This window comes from Galleria mellonella, unplaced genomic scaffold (genome assembly GCF_026898425.1).
Source record: "Galleria mellonella isolate WM207_F2 unplaced genomic scaffold, CSIRO_AGI_GalMel_v1 utg150, whole genome shotgun sequence".
Taxonomy (NCBI): domain Eukaryota; kingdom Metazoa; phylum Arthropoda; class Insecta; order Lepidoptera; family Pyralidae; genus Galleria; species Galleria mellonella.
This window is the reverse complement of record NW_026442002.1, coordinates 2,462,889-2,480,296: the sequence shown is the minus strand read 5'-3', so window position 1 is coordinate 2,480,296 and position 17,408 is coordinate 2,462,889. Positions and strand designations below refer to the sequence as shown.

General features: G+C 38.2%; 2 protein-coding genes across 8 annotated transcripts in view; one reads left to right on the top strand and one right to left on the bottom strand.

The window, feature by feature from the left end:
• LOC113509200 (zinc finger protein 267-like) overlaps positions 1 to 8,364 on the top strand; it is a 23,387-nt gene extending 15,023 nt beyond the window's left edge. For both annotated transcript variants that reach the window (XM_052892307.1, XM_052892306.1), the window contains one exon: positions 4,074 to 8,364. The gene's annotated coding sequence lies outside the window, so the exon portion shown is untranslated. The remainder of the gene's footprint in view (positions 1 to 4,073) is intronic.
• The window catches only part of LOC113515843 (zinc finger protein 320-like), a 19,915-nt gene extending 2,608 nt beyond the window's left edge, over positions 1 to 17,307 (bottom strand). The window contains exons 1-9 of one of the 6 annotated variants that reach the window (XM_052892301.1): positions 16,918 to 17,306; positions 15,936 to 16,055; positions 14,102 to 14,629; positions 12,898 to 13,094; positions 10,852 to 10,959; positions 10,056 to 10,262; positions 9,405 to 9,516; positions 8,706 to 8,810; positions 8,467 to 8,527 (exon numbers count right to left, since the gene is read on the bottom strand). In XM_052892301.1, the coding sequence (XP_052748261.1) occupies positions 8,495 to 8,527; positions 8,706 to 8,810; positions 9,405 to 9,516; positions 10,056 to 10,262; positions 10,852 to 10,959; positions 12,898 to 13,094; positions 14,102 to 14,629; positions 15,936 to 16,055; positions 16,918 to 17,055 (1,548 nt within the window). In that variant the 5' untranslated portion in view covers positions 17,056 to 17,306 and the 3' untranslated portion in view covers positions 8,467 to 8,494. Of the gene's footprint in view, positions 1 to 8,466; positions 8,528 to 8,705; positions 8,811 to 9,404; positions 9,517 to 10,055; positions 10,263 to 10,851; positions 10,960 to 12,897; positions 13,095 to 14,101; positions 14,630 to 15,935; positions 16,072 to 16,917 lie in introns of all 6 variants that reach the window. The other 5 variants (XM_052892298.1, XR_008252532.1, XM_052892297.1 and 2 more) reach the window with 5 other exon arrangements.
• Between the last annotated feature and the right edge of the window lie 101 nt (positions 17,308 to 17,408).

Sequence of the window (17,408 nt, the reverse complement as noted above, 5' to 3'; positions counted from 1 at the left end):
TGAAAATTCACAATCTATGGAATTTTATTTGAGTCTTGAATTTAATAAACAAACATTTAGACAAAACTTATATGTTTTTAAAAAATTGCAATATACTTCCCATGGAATAATAGGTGACGACATTTTAAAGACATTATCAGAAATGTTCAGCTTTAACAGACCATAAACAGGTTATGTATATCGTTTAAAATCAGAGATAAAATTATTAACACTACTAGCTGTAACTGTAGCAACTAAGCTAAATAAATTTGATTACTACTCGTATATTATTTTCATCAATTTGATTACTCTCCATCTTCAATGCTCTTACCATTTGTATGCTGGCGACCTGCAGCTTTATGTACAAGGTAATGTGGATAATATAAATGATGTCGTTGAAAAATTTAATCCCGACTTCAAGACCATTTATGATTGGTCTCTCAAGTTTGGACTAAATGTTAATTCCGCAAAGATTCAAGCTATAATTCTTAGCAGCTCGCGACAACTACGACAATATTAACCACTATAACCTCAAGAACGTGATATTCAATTCCACACCTATATCATATTCTAAATTTGTTAAAAATCTGGGACTATACCTGGACACCTGGCTCACTTGGAACAAGGAGGTGGGCGAGGTGAGCAGAAAAGTTATGGCCACCTTACGTTCTCTGTACAAATTTAAAAATTTTCTGCTTATCAGCACTAAGTGTCTTCTGGTGCAGGCTTTGGTTTTACCTCCCGAACCTCAACCAGGAATTACTAAATAAAATGGATCGTTTGCTTAATAACTGTATACGGTTTATTTACGGTCTTCGTAAGTATGACCATGTATTGTCTTACCGCTCTGAACTGGAATGGCTTCCGATTCGCTTCCAGTAATATCAGAGTTCTCTGTTATCTTTTTTCAATACTTTATGACCCACAATCTTCTCAATATCTCAAAGAAAGAACCCACTCTCGAGATCTTCGTTCCTCTTCTAATCTATTATTGTACCTACCGATCAAACTTGTCCTTGTGTAGTTTAATAATTTGAATATTTACTTTACATACTGAAGTATGTAACAGATGTCAGCCACGTGGCACTAATTTATATAAGGTTATCTTGGAGTAGTAGTGAATACAAAAAAGAAATACACGTAACAATTCCGTGCAGTCGGAAAAAGATGGCTTCTAATACGTATAATATACCAGCAAGTTTATCCATCGGGGAATATAAGTGAAAACTGGCGAAAATTTGTTCAAGCATTTAAAACTTATCTCGAAGAAGCAGGTGGTCTCACTACCGTTTCAAAAACAAGAAAACTAGCAAAATTTCTTAATATTATAGGCGAAGACGCCCTCGCTGTGTACAATACATTTGATTTGCACTAAAATTGGAAGATACTTTTGAAAATATTCAAGCCTATTGCAACCCCAAACATAATATTTTGCATTATCGCTTTAAATTCTTCAACAGAAAACAGCAACATGGTGAATAGTTTGAACATTTTCTATCTGATATCAAAACACTGGCAAACGATTGCCAATTCTGTAACAATTGCAAAGAAGACATGATACTCGACAGAGTGATTCTAGGATAACAAAACCCTCGAAAGTAAATCCAAATTTATTGATTTTGGATTTACCTTTATATAACACAATCATGGACCTTTTATATTCAGTGCAGAAATATGTCAGTGGCTTTTAACTCACTAAAGACCTTTTCTTTCAGCTTCTCAAAGGTTGACTGTAAAAGATCCCTTTATGGGATAAATTCGCCATTGTATATTAAATATTTTAATGTGCCCAACAACTACAACAACGACTTCTTAGTGATTAAAAATGTATCCTTTCGATGTAGTAGAAACATTTACCAAGGCTTTTTTGAAAAATCCAAACGGGGAGTTGGCTAAAAACGTGTTTGGCTATGAATGTGATTTATTTGACATTGAATTTCTGTGTGAGAAGATGGACAAGCTGTTAAAATTGGACAAGGCTATACAAAACGAAATATTAAATTCCGAAAACTTTGATTAAGCAGCTTATCAAAATGAATGCAACAGTTATAGAAACAAATGGCTACAAGTAAAAAACCGACTACAAAATTAAGATGATGGTGAGATCGGCAAAGCATCTAAAAGTAACATCAGATTGCCGAAACTAGCACTTGTAAGGTTCGACGATAATAATCACGAATTGTGGGATTTAAAAAAAAAATCATTTTTTGAGATTCCAGACTGTTTTTGCTAACGGGTTACAAAAACAGTTTGGAACTGAGTTCTATGGAGTGATAGTCCTAAATGTGTATTTACCCCAAATCGTGGTTAGGTTTTCGGAGCCAGTTAAAAAAAATTATGAAGTCGCAAATATAAACATAGAAACGAAATTTCCGTATTTACTTCAGGTCATCACACCGAACAGGAAGGCGAAAAATATTGTAGAAAGAAAAAAAAAATAAACATTTCCTATCTGTGAAAGAAATTTGTTTCGATTAAAGACTTGTGTTATTTAAAATATCTTAGTTTCATCTGACTCACCTCGCAACAGTGGTGTCAAAAGTGGGATTTGTTTAGCGTCGTAATTGTTAAACGCCCAACACGCGCGGGGAAGTTTATGGGACTTTCGTTCTACTTCTATCACTGGACTGTGTCGTGCTGAACTCTGTGTCGTTCTAAACTCTAAATAAAGTAGGGAAGTAGTAAAGAAGGAATCCTGACTTCATAATTTACTCCATTATTAAAAGACAGAAGTTCAAGCGGAAAATAGGGTAACAACAGCCAAAGCATTTTTTAACGATTTGTCTCAGATAGTTCCCACAGCATATAAAATTACACAGCACTAATTACAATTAGTAAGAGTAAAATATTAAATTTAATGTTTTTTTTTTTTTTTTTATAGAACTTAGAATGGCAAACAAGCTGACGGCCCACCTGATGGAAAGTGGTAACCGTCGCCTATAGACATGAGCAGTACCATGGACATAACAGAGTATACTGTTTCGCCCATGATACCCCCCATGCGTTGCCATTCCTGAGGACTCAGGTGTTATTCCTCTGTACCCAGTAAATTCACGCCATATCCCACCCTTCAAACCGAAACACAGCCATGCAAACACAACTGCTTCACGGTTGAAACACGAATGGGACAGATGTAATGTAAAAGAAAGATACATTATTATTAATCTATTGGTGTCCATTCTCTCAAACAGAAGTATAAAAACTTACCGTTGTTTTTAAATAATTAAAAGATGACGAATTTAGTATCATAATCTTGAAACATATTGGAATTTAATACCGTTATTATTGTTGATATAAATTACGTAAATAGTCAGCTGGTTTGTCGCTCAGAGGACACATTAAGATTCGAACATCTATGGGAGAATTCAAGATCAAAACACTAAGTACATACTAGGTAATCTCAGGTATCTTTAGCATGCTTTAGAGAACTGAGCGATCTGAATATGTTATAAGCCAGTTAGAGGAATTTTCGCAAATAAAAAGACGAGACACTTGATGGTTGTTTGAATCTAGATAGTGACTTTTGTAAATTTATCGTTACTTGATTTTCGTGCTGATGTTATTTTTAAATCTTGTCGTACATTCATTTATCATAAATTTTTTTTTAATGGTTGATAATGAAATGGTAACCCTGCCTGTTCTAACGGTATATGCTAGCAGGGCACCATTGAGGGATGATAGGTGAGAAAGAAAGCAAATCAGTCGGCTTATACTAACAAATTTATATAGAATTAATTAAAATGGTTTCCAGAAATAACGTGGAGGTTCGACCTGATAGGATGTATTGGGTTTGTTAGATCCCCAATACTCACAATCTTTTTACTCCAAAAACGCAAACCGTTCTAAAGATAACTCCGCACTAGCGAACACACAGCTATTGCTTTTTTTTTTATAGAGAATTGACAAATTGGATCAAAGACAATAAAGAGACTAAAATTATGATGGATGGTAACTGCCATAATGAAATTATAACAGAAGAATTTTTCTAAAGTTATTGTTAACAGAAATGGTGAATGCTAGATGAGTGCGAACAGTTACTCTTCTTATTTTTGCCTGGTACTTTGGAAATAGTAATTCTGATTATGATGTTTCAGGTACTTTAGCTTCTACCAGTGACTTATAAACAAGAAAGCAAATAAAATGAAAAAATTATAAGCACGGAAATGATAAATATATAATAAGTGAGAGGACATGCAAATCTCTTCAGTGACGAATGGGAAGCTATTTAAGCTGAGAGCGATAGTACGATACATGATCAATTTTGCGCAGATCCGCAAGTAAATCGTATGCAGAGGTTGAACATGAACATCTATTCAAACACTGACGAAGTGCCGGAGCGTGGTCGACTAATGAGCACGGATCTTGCCAATATCGGCATTCTCCCCGGCACCTGCGTCATTACATAGCTGTAGATGCCATCTAGCATTTAAGATCGTAGATTGGCTAAAATAACCACCCTTTCACATAGTATAGCCCAATTGACAGGCTAAGTATAAAAGAGTTCGAATAAACTAACTAGGTTGATGAGTTGAGATTGTTCTATCCAAGGCTCACATTGCACCCCTGGGCAAGTTTTAGTCGACACCCCTAACAGCAAAAAAAGGGCTTTTACTGGTGTTTCTGACCAAAATGATAATGTCGCCCTGCGATATTCTTCTGATACTATCTTCTGATAGTAACGATTGACAAAGAAAGATCATCGAGAATCCGCGCCAAGTTGCCTTCTGGAATACTCTGGGTTGGCTAGAATACTACCTTTTATACAGAATATTCTAACTGAGAGACAAAACGCGGAAAAGTAACTAACTAGTTTGATGAGTTTAGATTGTTACTACTACGGACCCGAATTAGTAACGGTCCCGTCCGTTACTGGAACTGTTACCGCGTTGACCCGCAAAACATGCGGCGGTGCATAAGTGAAGAACTACCTCGTCTGGTAGTCACCGCCAGTACGAGTGTAGGGACTGCAATGGTGGACTGTCCCCCAACGAGGCACCAGTTGGTATTGTAGAGAACATAGCAGAAGAACAGGAAGAGGGAGGAATCGACTCCACACAAGGTACTGCGGGGGGGAGCAGTAGCGAGGGCGAAGAATCTACAGTCGCGCCAAATCGTAGGGCACGACGTAGTACGTCAACCGTAGCAACAGGAGAAAGTGGGTCCCCCTTTACAGGACTACACATATACCGGGACTTTATGAACGCCGAAGACGAGGCTACGTCGAAAGAGGAGGGGCGGGCGATAGTCACAAGGTTGACCACCGACCGGGATGCCCTGGTCGCGGGGGTTGAGCCACGTATGACACAAACGGGGTGTTAAATATTGATATCTAGAACGCACCTCATACATTGTTAAAGTTGAAGTTATAGCATGAAAGACTAGGCTTTAATGTTAAATACTTACATAGTATATCAAAGGACGCAGGCATTAATTGATTTTTTTTGTGAACCTTGTACGTATGGTAAACAACACAGATTGCCTTTTAAAACTCAATCACATTATAAAGTAAATGCACCAGATGATATTGTCTATAGTGATGTTTGTGGACCTCTTTCAGAGCCGTCTGTAAAAGGCTCAAGATATTTTGTTTTATTTAAAGATGGTTATTCAGGTTATAAGGTTGTATTTTTTATTGTAAACAAGACTGATATTTTAAATTGTTTTAAAGAATATTGTGCACAAATAAAAACTAAGTATGGTAGGGATGTTGTTGAAAGTGAACCATACAGCGCCATCTAGTTTCTTTCGCTGTCATTCCTTCCTTGGCTTCTATGCGTTTTCTTGTGGCCGCGCTTTGTTTTCACTCAGTATGTTTTTTGCTTATTTTAAGTAATTGAAAAGGTTTATCGTTATATTATTATTACTTTTATTCCAACAGGTTATGGGCCATCAGATTAAAGTAAAATATCAGTGTAAACAAGTTTAGTTTTCCGAATAGTTACCGCGTGTAAAAAAAAGCTAGGTTAGGTTGCCGGCCACATTTTTTATTTTTTTAGCTAATCCATCAGTTTCTGAAACAATGTCTATAAACACCGTGCCTTTTAATAAACTGACCGGGAGAGATAATTATAATAGTTGGAAATTTGCAACAAAATCGTACTTGGAGCATTAAGAATTATGGTCGTGCGTGGACGCCGCCAACAAGGAAACCATTGACCCTTAGAAGGATGTAAAGGCTAAAAGCAAGATTATTCTCCTTGTTGACCCAAGTAATTACCACCATATGGAGCAGGCACAAAGTGCATGAGAAGTGTGGAAAACCTGCAGTCTGCGTTTGAAGACTCCGGACTTAACAGGAAAGTAGCCTTATTACGTAAGCTTCTTAATACGAATTTAGATAGTTGTACCGATGTTGAAGATTATGTAAATAAAGTTTTAACAACTTCCCACAAACTGAGAAATATTGGTTTTAAAATTGATGATGAATGGTCAGGAACATTAATGTTAGCACAATTGCCAGATCAGTATAAGCCAATGATAATGGATCTGGAAAGCCTTGGTGTCAAAATTAGTGCAGATTTTATTAAAACAAAATTGTTACAAAAGATTAAAAACAAACCTGATTCTACTGCATTGTACACAAAGCATAGGAATTATCCTCAAAAGAAAGTTACTAATCATAATATTCAGAATAAATCACGAGGTCCCCGTTGCTACAATTGTAACAAATATGGACATAACAGTAAGAACTGTTTTTCTAATAAGAAACTAAATACAAATCTTAATAAAAATTATGCTGCAGTTTTTTCAGCTTACACTACAATGGATGACAGTAACTGGTATGTAGATTCAGGTGCATCCATGCACATGACGAGAAGATCTGATTGGTTGTATGACATTAAGACACCTCCAATACAAAGTATAAGCTAATGACTCTTCAGTTATAGTACAGAAGATGGAAAAAATCTGGATCTCAATCTCTACTGCAATGACGATTCTGGCATCAAGCATCAAACAATAACACCATACACACCTGAGCAGAACGGCTTAAGTGAGAGGAAAAATAGAACGCTTGTAGAACGTGCCAAATGTATGCTGAATGATGCAAATCTGGGAAAAATCTATTGGGCTGAAGCTGTGTCAACAGCGGCTTATATTATAAATAGATCACCATCTCGAGTGCTTAATGACATAACACCAGAAGAAGTATGGTCAGGAAAAAAACTCAATATCAGTCACATGAAAATATTTGGCTGCAAAGCCATGGTTCATGTACCGAAACAACAGAGACAAAAATGGGACTGTATTTTTCTGAAATGAGGTTTGTTGGTTACTGTCAAAATACAAAAGGCTATAGATTATTAGATATTAAAAAAGGAGTAATTATAAAAAGTAGAGATGTAATATTCATAGAAAAGAATCAAATAAATTTGAATCAAGTACACACAGAATCAAATAAAAAATCAAAATATTGAGACTGTTTCATTCATTCAGACAAAATAAATGAAAAGAAGATTGAGATAATAAAGTTAGTGATGAAACATTTGCAGAAGCTCAAGAACATCCTGTGACATCACATACAATTTGAGGTCTAGAGGAACTTTAAAGTCACCTCCGTTACTAGATGAGTATGGTTTAATGTGTGTGAACTACAGATACCTAATACATATGAAGAAGCTATGAGGTGCCCTGAAAAGAAGCAGCAGAAAGAAATGAAACATGGGAACTGTTACCTTTACCAAAAGGTAAAAAGGCTATAACTTCTAAATGGGTCTTTAAGATAATGACATCTCCTGACAATGAAGTGCTTAGGTTCAAGGCCAGGCTTTGTGCAAAAGGGTGCTCCCAAAAATATGGGATTGATTATACAAAAACTTTTGCACCAACTGTACGATATGACTCCATTCGAGTACTTCTGGCAACAACAGTATGTAGAGGTTACACATTAAAACAATTTGATGTAACAACAGCCTTTTTGTATGGTGAATTGCAAGAGGAGGTATGTTATTCATGAAACCATCCATTGGACTTGAAACTGAAGATGAGTGAATGCCCAGATGGCCGCCCACATATGGCGTTACTTGGCCTTGGTTAACGGGATACAGGTCCCACCTTGCACCCCTGGGTAAGTTTCTTGACACTCCTAACAGCAAAAAAAGAACTTTTACTGGTGTCTCTGACCAAAATATTAATGGCGCCCTGCAATATTTACATATGAGGTTCTATTCATTTTGATGGCGAGTGTTACTGCATAATCTATAGTTGCTGTAAAGATCGTGAAGTGTGAAGCAAATTGCGACGACCTACTAATCAGCAGCCACATTCACGTCATTCGTTATAATTGACTTGCATTGTATATCGTCACCTCTTCGTTTTATATGTATTCAAGTTATTGTAAATTTACATAGTTCAGTAGCTCACATATTAAAATCATAACCAAAACAACACCGAATTCGTTATTACTCAAATCCAGTAAAATAAACTTGGAACTACCCAATTGGCAAGGGCAAACTAACGCACACATGCCCAAATAGCGAGAACAAAAACCTTTTACTGAGAAGAGAAGACCGAAATGTTAACTGCGCCTGGCGGTTCTTCTGATGGTAACCTTTAACAAAAAAAAAAGGTCATCAGGAATCCGCGCTATCCACTACTAAGACGAAGTACCTTATTAATTTTATAACGCTTCTATCTCAGCGACTCGCTTGGTGCCTTTTACAATATCCACATGAAAGGAAGATGTGGCCCATTCTACGCTGTAACTACAGGGTACGAAGTTTACTAACCGTAAATCCTTTACCACATACGTAGCATATCTTATTTCTTGGCGGCAGTATCCCGTCGTGGACACGACGCTTATGTTTCACCAAATCTGCGTTCCGTATGAAGTTCTGTTGAGAAATTTAGATATAATGAAATAAATGGCGTTTCTAAAATGCATGAAGCTTGGGGGAAAGGGATTGTTAGTAATGGGGTCTAATTGACCCATTGCTAGCAATTCTCCTGGAAACCATCGTGGTTTTTTTTTATGGGTGTAAATGCAATGGTGACCCCGCCTGCGCTAACGGGATACGCTGGCGGAGCACCAGTGAAGGGTGATAGATGAGAATGAAAACAGGCCAGTTAGCCCATTATGACGAATTCATCAGGAATCAACCATGATAGTTTCCAGGGAGAACCGCGAGGAGGTCGACCTGGTTGGGTATATTGCTAACAATGGGATTCTCAGTCTCCATCACTAACAATCCACTCTTTGGAATCAACTTCCAGCAGCAGTATTTCCGAACCGATACGACAACATAACCTTCAAGAAAAGAGCATATTCTTTTTTAAAAGGCGGGCAGCACACCTGCAATACCGTTGGTGTGACCATGGGCGGCGGTAGTCACTTACCATCAGGTGAGCCGCAAGCTCGTTTGTCCCCGTGTTGTAAAAAAAAAGCTTGTTTGCCATTCTAAGTTGTATAAAAAAAAAAAAAAACGAACCTTGTCACACTCCTCGCAATGGTATTTGTAGTATTTCAGATGCACCATGTTGTAGTGGTCCTTCATGTATATATTCTTCGAGAAGACCTTCTCGCAGCCAGGACACGGCACCCTGGAGAACGAGAATGGAATTTTGATTATTCTGCAACTTAGAATGTCAAACACGCTGCTGGCTTGCTGGAAACATCATTACTCGGGGGAGAAGGGATTGTTAGTAATGGAGACATTAGTTTTTTTATACAACTTAGAATGACAAACAAGCTGACGGCCCACCTGATGGAAAATGGTAACCGTCGCCTATAAACATGAGCAATACATTACAGAGTATAGTTTCGCTCACAATACCCCTCATGCATTGTTATTCCTGAGGACTTAGGTGTTATTCCTCTGTATCCTGTAAATTCACTGCCATATCCCACCCTTCAAACCGAAACACAGTCATGCAAACACAACAGCTTCACGGTAGAAACAGGAATGGGACAGAGGTGGCCGAGCAGACGACCTTTGTAGTTCCAAATTGCTAGCAATATAGATCTCCACGTGATCTCCCCTGGAAATCATCGTGACTAAATTATAGTGAACCTAGTATGATCACCAACTTCAGTTTCACCAACTGAAAAATAATTGACTGTAACATTATTTGAGACTCACCTCACCTTCTTGGCCGGCTTGTGCCTCGCACTGTTAGCTAGATGCCACCTATATCTGTATATGTCTGGAAACCGTTTGTCGCATTCGACGCAGTACGCGGCGGCCGCCGGTTCCTTCATATGGTGAGTCTTGTTATGAAGCCAGAGTCCATTGTAACGCGCGAAACGCTTGTTGCAAGGTTTACATTCGAACGGGTTGTGTTGTTTTCTGCGGAACTAAAGTTTTTTAGGGTTCCGTACGTCGAAAGGAGAAAACGTAACCCCTATAAGGGATTGGATGAAACTGTTATAATACGATTTTTGAACTTAACTAGACCCAAGATGTATCGTTTACTAACGAAACCCTGTGCGATCTACCATTTACATACTTCTTGGAATCGTAAATGAAACGACATAGTTCAGTACGCAGGGGCGAATGGGATTGTTAGTAATGGAGACTGAGAATCCTATTGCTAGCAATATATCCAACCAGGTCGACGTCCTCGCGGTTCCCCCTGGAATCTATCATGGTTAATTCCTGATGAATTCATCATGATGGGCTAACTGGCCTGTTTTCATTCTCATCTATCACCCTTCACTGGTGCTCCGCCAGCGTATCCCGTTAGCGCAGGCGGGGTTACCATACCATTTTCACCCATCAAAAAAAGTTCAGTACGCAATTATGTAGTATTTTTCATTTTATTAAGAGGGTAAACATAAAACGGAAAATTATTCTTAGTACTTATTTGTAACACTAACTTTTACACGGACCAAGTCGCGTGTAAAAGTTAGCGTTCCATGAAACTTGTTAAACGAACCTAATATGATCCTTTAAGCAATAACGCATTTTAAAACTAATTCCACAATAATCACATATGAATTTTTCGTGCCATTCTTTGAAGTGTTTAAAAAATTCACGCCGGCATCTGAAACAATCATGGTCATTACGGACTGCCCCGTGTGGTCCCGACATAGAATGGGCCACCCCGTTCTGTTCCCGTGGGTGTCGTAAGAGGCGACTAAGGGAACATTATGGTCGACTGATAGGCAGCAGCGTGTCTCTTAAAATTTCACTGAAAACTTAACTGCGGTGGGGGGAAAGGGATTGTTAGTAACAAGGTCTAATAGCACCATTGCTAGTAATATACCCTCTCAGGTCGACCTCCACGCGGTTCCCCCTGGAAACCATCATGGTCAATTCTTGTCGAATTCATCATGGTGGGCCAACTGACCTGCTTTCATCGTCATCTATCATCTCTCACTGGTGCCCCGCCAGCGTATACCGATAGCGCAGGTTACCATTACATTATCACCCATTAAAAAAAAAAACTTAACTGCGGTTGTCAATCTGCCTGCTAAGCGTGGCAACTACTGCCAATACTCCCCTTATGGGAAAGGCTTATGTTCACCAGTGGACAGTTAACGGCTAAATTGATGATCTAAGACTGTATGCTTCAAGTTGAGATTTATTTCTACTATCAATATTTACATATTTTTTTATACCACTGAGGTGGCAAACAAGCATACGGCCCACCTGATGGTAAGCGGTTACCGTAGCCTATGAACGCCTGTAACACCAGAGGTATTACGCGCGCGTTGGCGACCCTGAAGAAACCTCTTTACCCCCCTTTTGAAGAATCCCATGCTGTAGTCTCTTGGGAAAACCTCGGCAGGGAGCTCATTCCATAACCTGAGTGTTCGTGGGAGGAAACGTCTCTGAAACCGCGTTGTACGCGACCGTTTAGGCTGTAGGGTATGAGGGTGAACTCCCTGTCGATGGCGAGCCGTACGATGATAGAAAGTGGCTGTGGGCATCATATTGAACAATTCCTCTGAGCACAATCCATTGTACAGGCGGTAAAACACGCAGAGTGAGGCAAAATCTCTCCTAAGACTTAAGGGTTCGATACCGCTTGCAAGCCTGGGATCGTCGACTATAATTATCAATTTCATCACCATATTTGCCGTCTATTGTCCACTGCTGGACAGAGGCCTCTCCCAAAAGGGGAGGGGGTTTCGCCAGTAGTAGCCATGCTTGGCAAGCAGATTGGCAACTGCAGTTAGACTTTGGTGATGTTATAAGAGAGACGCTGCTGGCTAGAAGTTTTTCCTGCAGCAGTTCACCAGAGGGAGACTTTGTACAAAAGTCGATTGCTTGGGTACCTCTATCCTATTCGTGTTTCTACCATAAAGCAGTTGTTTGCATGGCTGTGTTTCGGTTTGAAGGGTGGGATATGGTGTGAATTTACAGGGTACAGAGGAATAACATCTGAGTCCTCGGGAATAGCAATGTATGGGGGGTATCATGAGCGAAACAGCATACTCTGTTATGTGCATGCTACTGCTCATGTCTACAGGCGACGGTTACCACTTTCCATCAGGTGGGCCGTCAGCTTGTTTGCCATTCTAAGTTGTATAAAAAAAAAAGCTACGTTTGGCAGGCGGATTGGCAACTGCAGTTAGACTTTGATGATGTTATAAAAGGGACACTGCTGCCTATCCTTCGACCATTAAGTTTTTTTTTTTGGTAGATGAAAATGGAACGGTAACCACGCCTGCGCTAACGGGATACGCTGGCGGAGCACCAGTGAAGGGTGATAGATGAGAATGAAAACAGGCCAGTTAGCCCAACATGATGAATTCATCAGGAATTAACCATGACAGTTTCCAGGGGGAACCGCGAGGAGGTCGACCTGGTTGGATATATTGCTAGCAATGGGATTCTCAGTCTCCATTACTAACAATCCCTTTCCCCCGACCATTAAGTTAGTCGCCTCTTACGACACCCACGGGACAGGAAGGGGTGGCCCATCCTATGCCTGGACAACATGGTATTTTAAATACTACCGAGTTGTTACACTTACCCAAACATAAGTCCACATTTTAAGCATTCAAACGCCTTCTTATGTGCCTTCATATGCATGTTTATATCTTTTTTATTATAACCTGTAAACTTGCATAATGAACACACATATTTACAGTAGTGTTTTCTCATGTGTGCAGACAGTCGTCGTTTATTCAGTTTACTTGTATTACATATATCACAAATGTACAGTAAATTCTGAAAAGTGTTAAATGCTATGTAATTTTTTTATGCGACTTAAAATGGCAAACAAGCTGACGGCCCACCTGATGGAAAGTGGTAACCGTCGCCTATAGACATGAGCAGTACCATGGACGTAAGAGTATACTGTTTCGCCCACGATACGCCCCCATGCGTTGCCATTCCTGAGGACTCAGATGTTGTTCCTCTGTACCCTGTAAATTCACTGCCATATCCCACCCTTCAAATTGAGACACAGCCATACAAACATAACTGCTAGACGGTAGAAACATGAAATATTATGTTACGCAATTTGGGGCTTTTGTAATATGTCAAAATAAGTTCTAAGTTGCATAAAAAAACTTAAAGAATGGTTAGGGTATACCCTTAGGATATACCCTAATCATCGATTTTAAAGAGATTTTGTACATAAGTAGATCTTGTTTCAAGTTGGGAGATATTAATCAATATTTAAAAGGGAGAACAAAAAGTAATTTTTCACCTTTTACTTACTTATAACATTGTACATTGTCTGCTTAATTGTTGTGAGCATATTGTTGGTGTGTCTTTTTTTTTATACAACTTAGAATGGCAAACAAGCTGACGGCCCACCTGATGGAAAGTGGTAACCGTCGCCTATACACATGAGCAGTACCGTGGACATAACAGAGTATACTGTTTCGCCCATGATACCCCCTATGCATTCTTTTATAAATAAATAAATAAATATATTTGGTTGCTCAGTTATATTTTTTTTATAGATGGTAATGGAATGGCAGCATCACCTGCGCTACCGGTATACGCTCGTGGAGCACCAGCGAAGGGTGATAGATGAGAATGAAAACAGGCCAGTTAGCCCATCATGATGAATTCATCAGGAATTAACCATGATAGTTTCCAGGGGGAACCGCGAGGAGGTCGACCTGGTTGGGTATATTGCTAGCAATGGGATTCTCAGTCTCCATTACTAACAATCCCTTCCCCCCCCCCTCAGTTATACTAGAGATACAGTAAAGAATATTTACCTTAATATGATGCTTCATTTTATGCTTATTAAATTGAATTTCTTTGTCAAACCCAATCATGCAACTATCACATTTAAATCTGACTGATTTATAATTCTCTCTAACTTTTTCCCTCTCTACATGTTCTCTCAACTCTTCTGAACTTACATGCACTTTTGTGAAAGCCTTATCGCGATCCGCCATCTTGAATTTCGGTTTTTTATTTTGTAACGCTCTCTTTTTCGCCCATTTATTGTTTGATTTGGACTTTTTATCCTGAATGTTAGTTTGTGATAAAACATTTCCAGGTTCGGTTTGAAATTGTGTTCTAACTACTTGAGGTTCTGGTTCATTTTTCGTTGGCTCTACTTTTATACCGTCTATCTTAAAGTCCATTTCAACTGTATCTTCAGTCATGTTATCATCTGATGAATATGTATTCATATGTTTGCTTGTTTGTGCGTTTGTTTGGTTCACATACACAGTGTGGGGATAAGAATCGTTGATTACAACTGATGTCAAGTTGGATAATGTTCCATATATGTAATTCTACAATGGAAAAAGACAAAATTTATTTGTATTTTGCATGTTAACCTTAATAAGTGGGGGAAAGGGATTGTTAGTAATGCGTATATCAGTCCCATTGCTAGCAATATAACCTGGCAAGTCGACCTTCACATGGTCTTCCCTGGAAACCATCGTGTTGAATTCCAGGTGTATTCATCACAATATAGTTCATCGTGATGGAACCTCACTGAACTGCCTTTTCATTCTCACCTATCATCCCTGACTGGTGCTTCGCCAGTGTAATACGCAGATATATCGTTAGCACAGGTAGGGTTGTCATCAATTAAAAAAAAACCTTAATTAGCAAAACATAGAGATAATAATAATAATTTGAAACTGTTTTTTCTTCTTTATAATAATAGTACAGACATATAGACAAAACACTTGGCAATTTATATAGCAAATACAACAAATAGATATAATTATTGATTAATGATGTAAAAGCCCCTAACTTTCAACTCTGATTCAAAACTTTTTAATCACTCAATAATTAAATAAATGAAAATCTATCTGTTGGATAAAAAGAAGGGTAAAGGACAAACCTGGTTCACGTAGTCCCCGCGTGTAGGTCTTTTGAATGAATGAATGAATGAGTATACTTTATTTGCATTATACAATATAGGAAATAAACAAGACAATTTACAAACACAACTATACAATTGTATATGTACAGTGAGGCGGTCTTATTGCTGAGAGCAATCTCTTCAAGACAACCTTAAGATAATGGACTAATTGTTGTAAAAGTAGGTAAAAATATATAAAAATTATATATATATACACATATACATACATATGTATACACACGCATACATATACATACACATACATATATACACAATCACATACATATACATATCAATCTTATCTCTTATCTATCTTTTGTAGGCGTTCTCGTTCTCTCTTCAAATTATCCAACACTTTTGTTGATTTTGCTTAAGTGTCACTGTATGTTGCGCGGAGATCGCGGCTGATAGAATAATTCGCAACTGGCGGAGATTTATTCGTGATCTTAGCGGAGCTTGATCAGCTCGACGCGCAGTTGGATTATATACTGACTTTGTCCATCTACCCCCCAATGTGATCCCAGATTGGATAGGGAATATGGATAGGTTAAAAGGGTAGAAGGATATTGCGTTCGTAAATGTTTAATGCATACACAAATATTTACCACTATCATTTAAAAAGTACTACTAACAAATGGATCCAAGATGTTAAAATAAGACATTTATCATTTTCAAAAGTCCTTAGAGTCACATAGCCACATCCGGAGTATAGAAAAAACACTAACCTGCCCACCAGTCTGTAGCATTTCATTGGCTCTCCGCACTTGTTGCTGAAATTGTATGACTTTACATAACAACGCCTCACACTCCCAACATACTTGTAATTTATTTGTGTATGCTGCAGGCTGAAAACATTTTTACCTAATTTTTAATATTACATGTAAAAATTGATGGACCAATGCAGTACAAGAAGCCTGTCAGAGTATACTGAAGACAGCACTGCTTGGAGAGGACTGATGACAAGAGTGACGTCCTCTGACTCAGTCACAATCTTTAGTTATGAGGAAATAAGAGAAATACTATTCAGAATGAAGTTTGTTCTTCTTAGGCTCTTATTCTTGTCAATTGACATGTCAAGGTATGGGCCTCTTTAAACATCACCAAAGCCCAACTGTGGTTGCCAACCCGCCTGTCAAGTGTGGCAACTATTTGAAAACCCGTTCTTAATGGGCAAGACCTATGTTCAGCAGTGGTCGGTTAACAGGTGATATGGTGATGATGAACATACTGCTAATAAATAAGCTAGTAGGGCCATAGTATCCCATCAATAACAATCTCTGTTAACATAATAAACTTATAATATCAACAATAGAAACAAACACTAGTTTTGAGGATCAGCCAATTAGTATGTATATATATAATCAAAATAACCATATGGTACCAGATTAGAATAGGCCACCTTTCTTTTCCCGTGGGTGTCATAAAAGCTGAGTAAGTGATGGCGAGGGATGGGCAGTAGCGTCACTCTTAAAACATCTCTAAAGCCTGACTGTGGTCGCCAATTCGCTTGCCAAGCGTGGCAACTACTGACAAAACTCCCTTTTGGGGAGCTTATGTTTAGCAGTGGACAGTTAAGGGCTGATATGATGATGATGATGATGATGATATGAGAATCGAAAATATAAAAAAAAGGATAATATAAATTTGTGACTTATATCAAGCGAAGGAGCACTGCAACCGTTACAGAGTCGAGATTAATAAACTCACCTGACAGTCAGCAATCAAAATTTCAAAAATATGTGCATATTTTTCTAATGGTACCAGTCTCCGACCAACACTGAGGCACGTCCGACACAATTCTTGTTCATCAGTGACAAATTCATGTTTTATTTCTATATCCTCCATAATTTTATTAGATATTTTCCGCTGTGACAATTTGTAAATATAACTTTTAGAAATTAATCTTTAAATATGTATTCATTAACTTAATAGAATAAGTACGATATATTATATTATTTTGTAATTAATTGATTATTCGAACAACGGTAAAAACAATAAGAAATAATTGAAAGAAAAACAAATTGACATTTTAATCGGTAAACAGAAAAACGGCGATAATTAAGAAATACTAAGGGTACAGATCAGGGAAACAAGTGAGAGTTGATCTTGAAAGAGAAACCACATGTTGTCGCGTAGATTAAGAATAGTACCTATCTTTGGGTTTCAGATAAATTCATCATTTTAGCCATTATTCATCC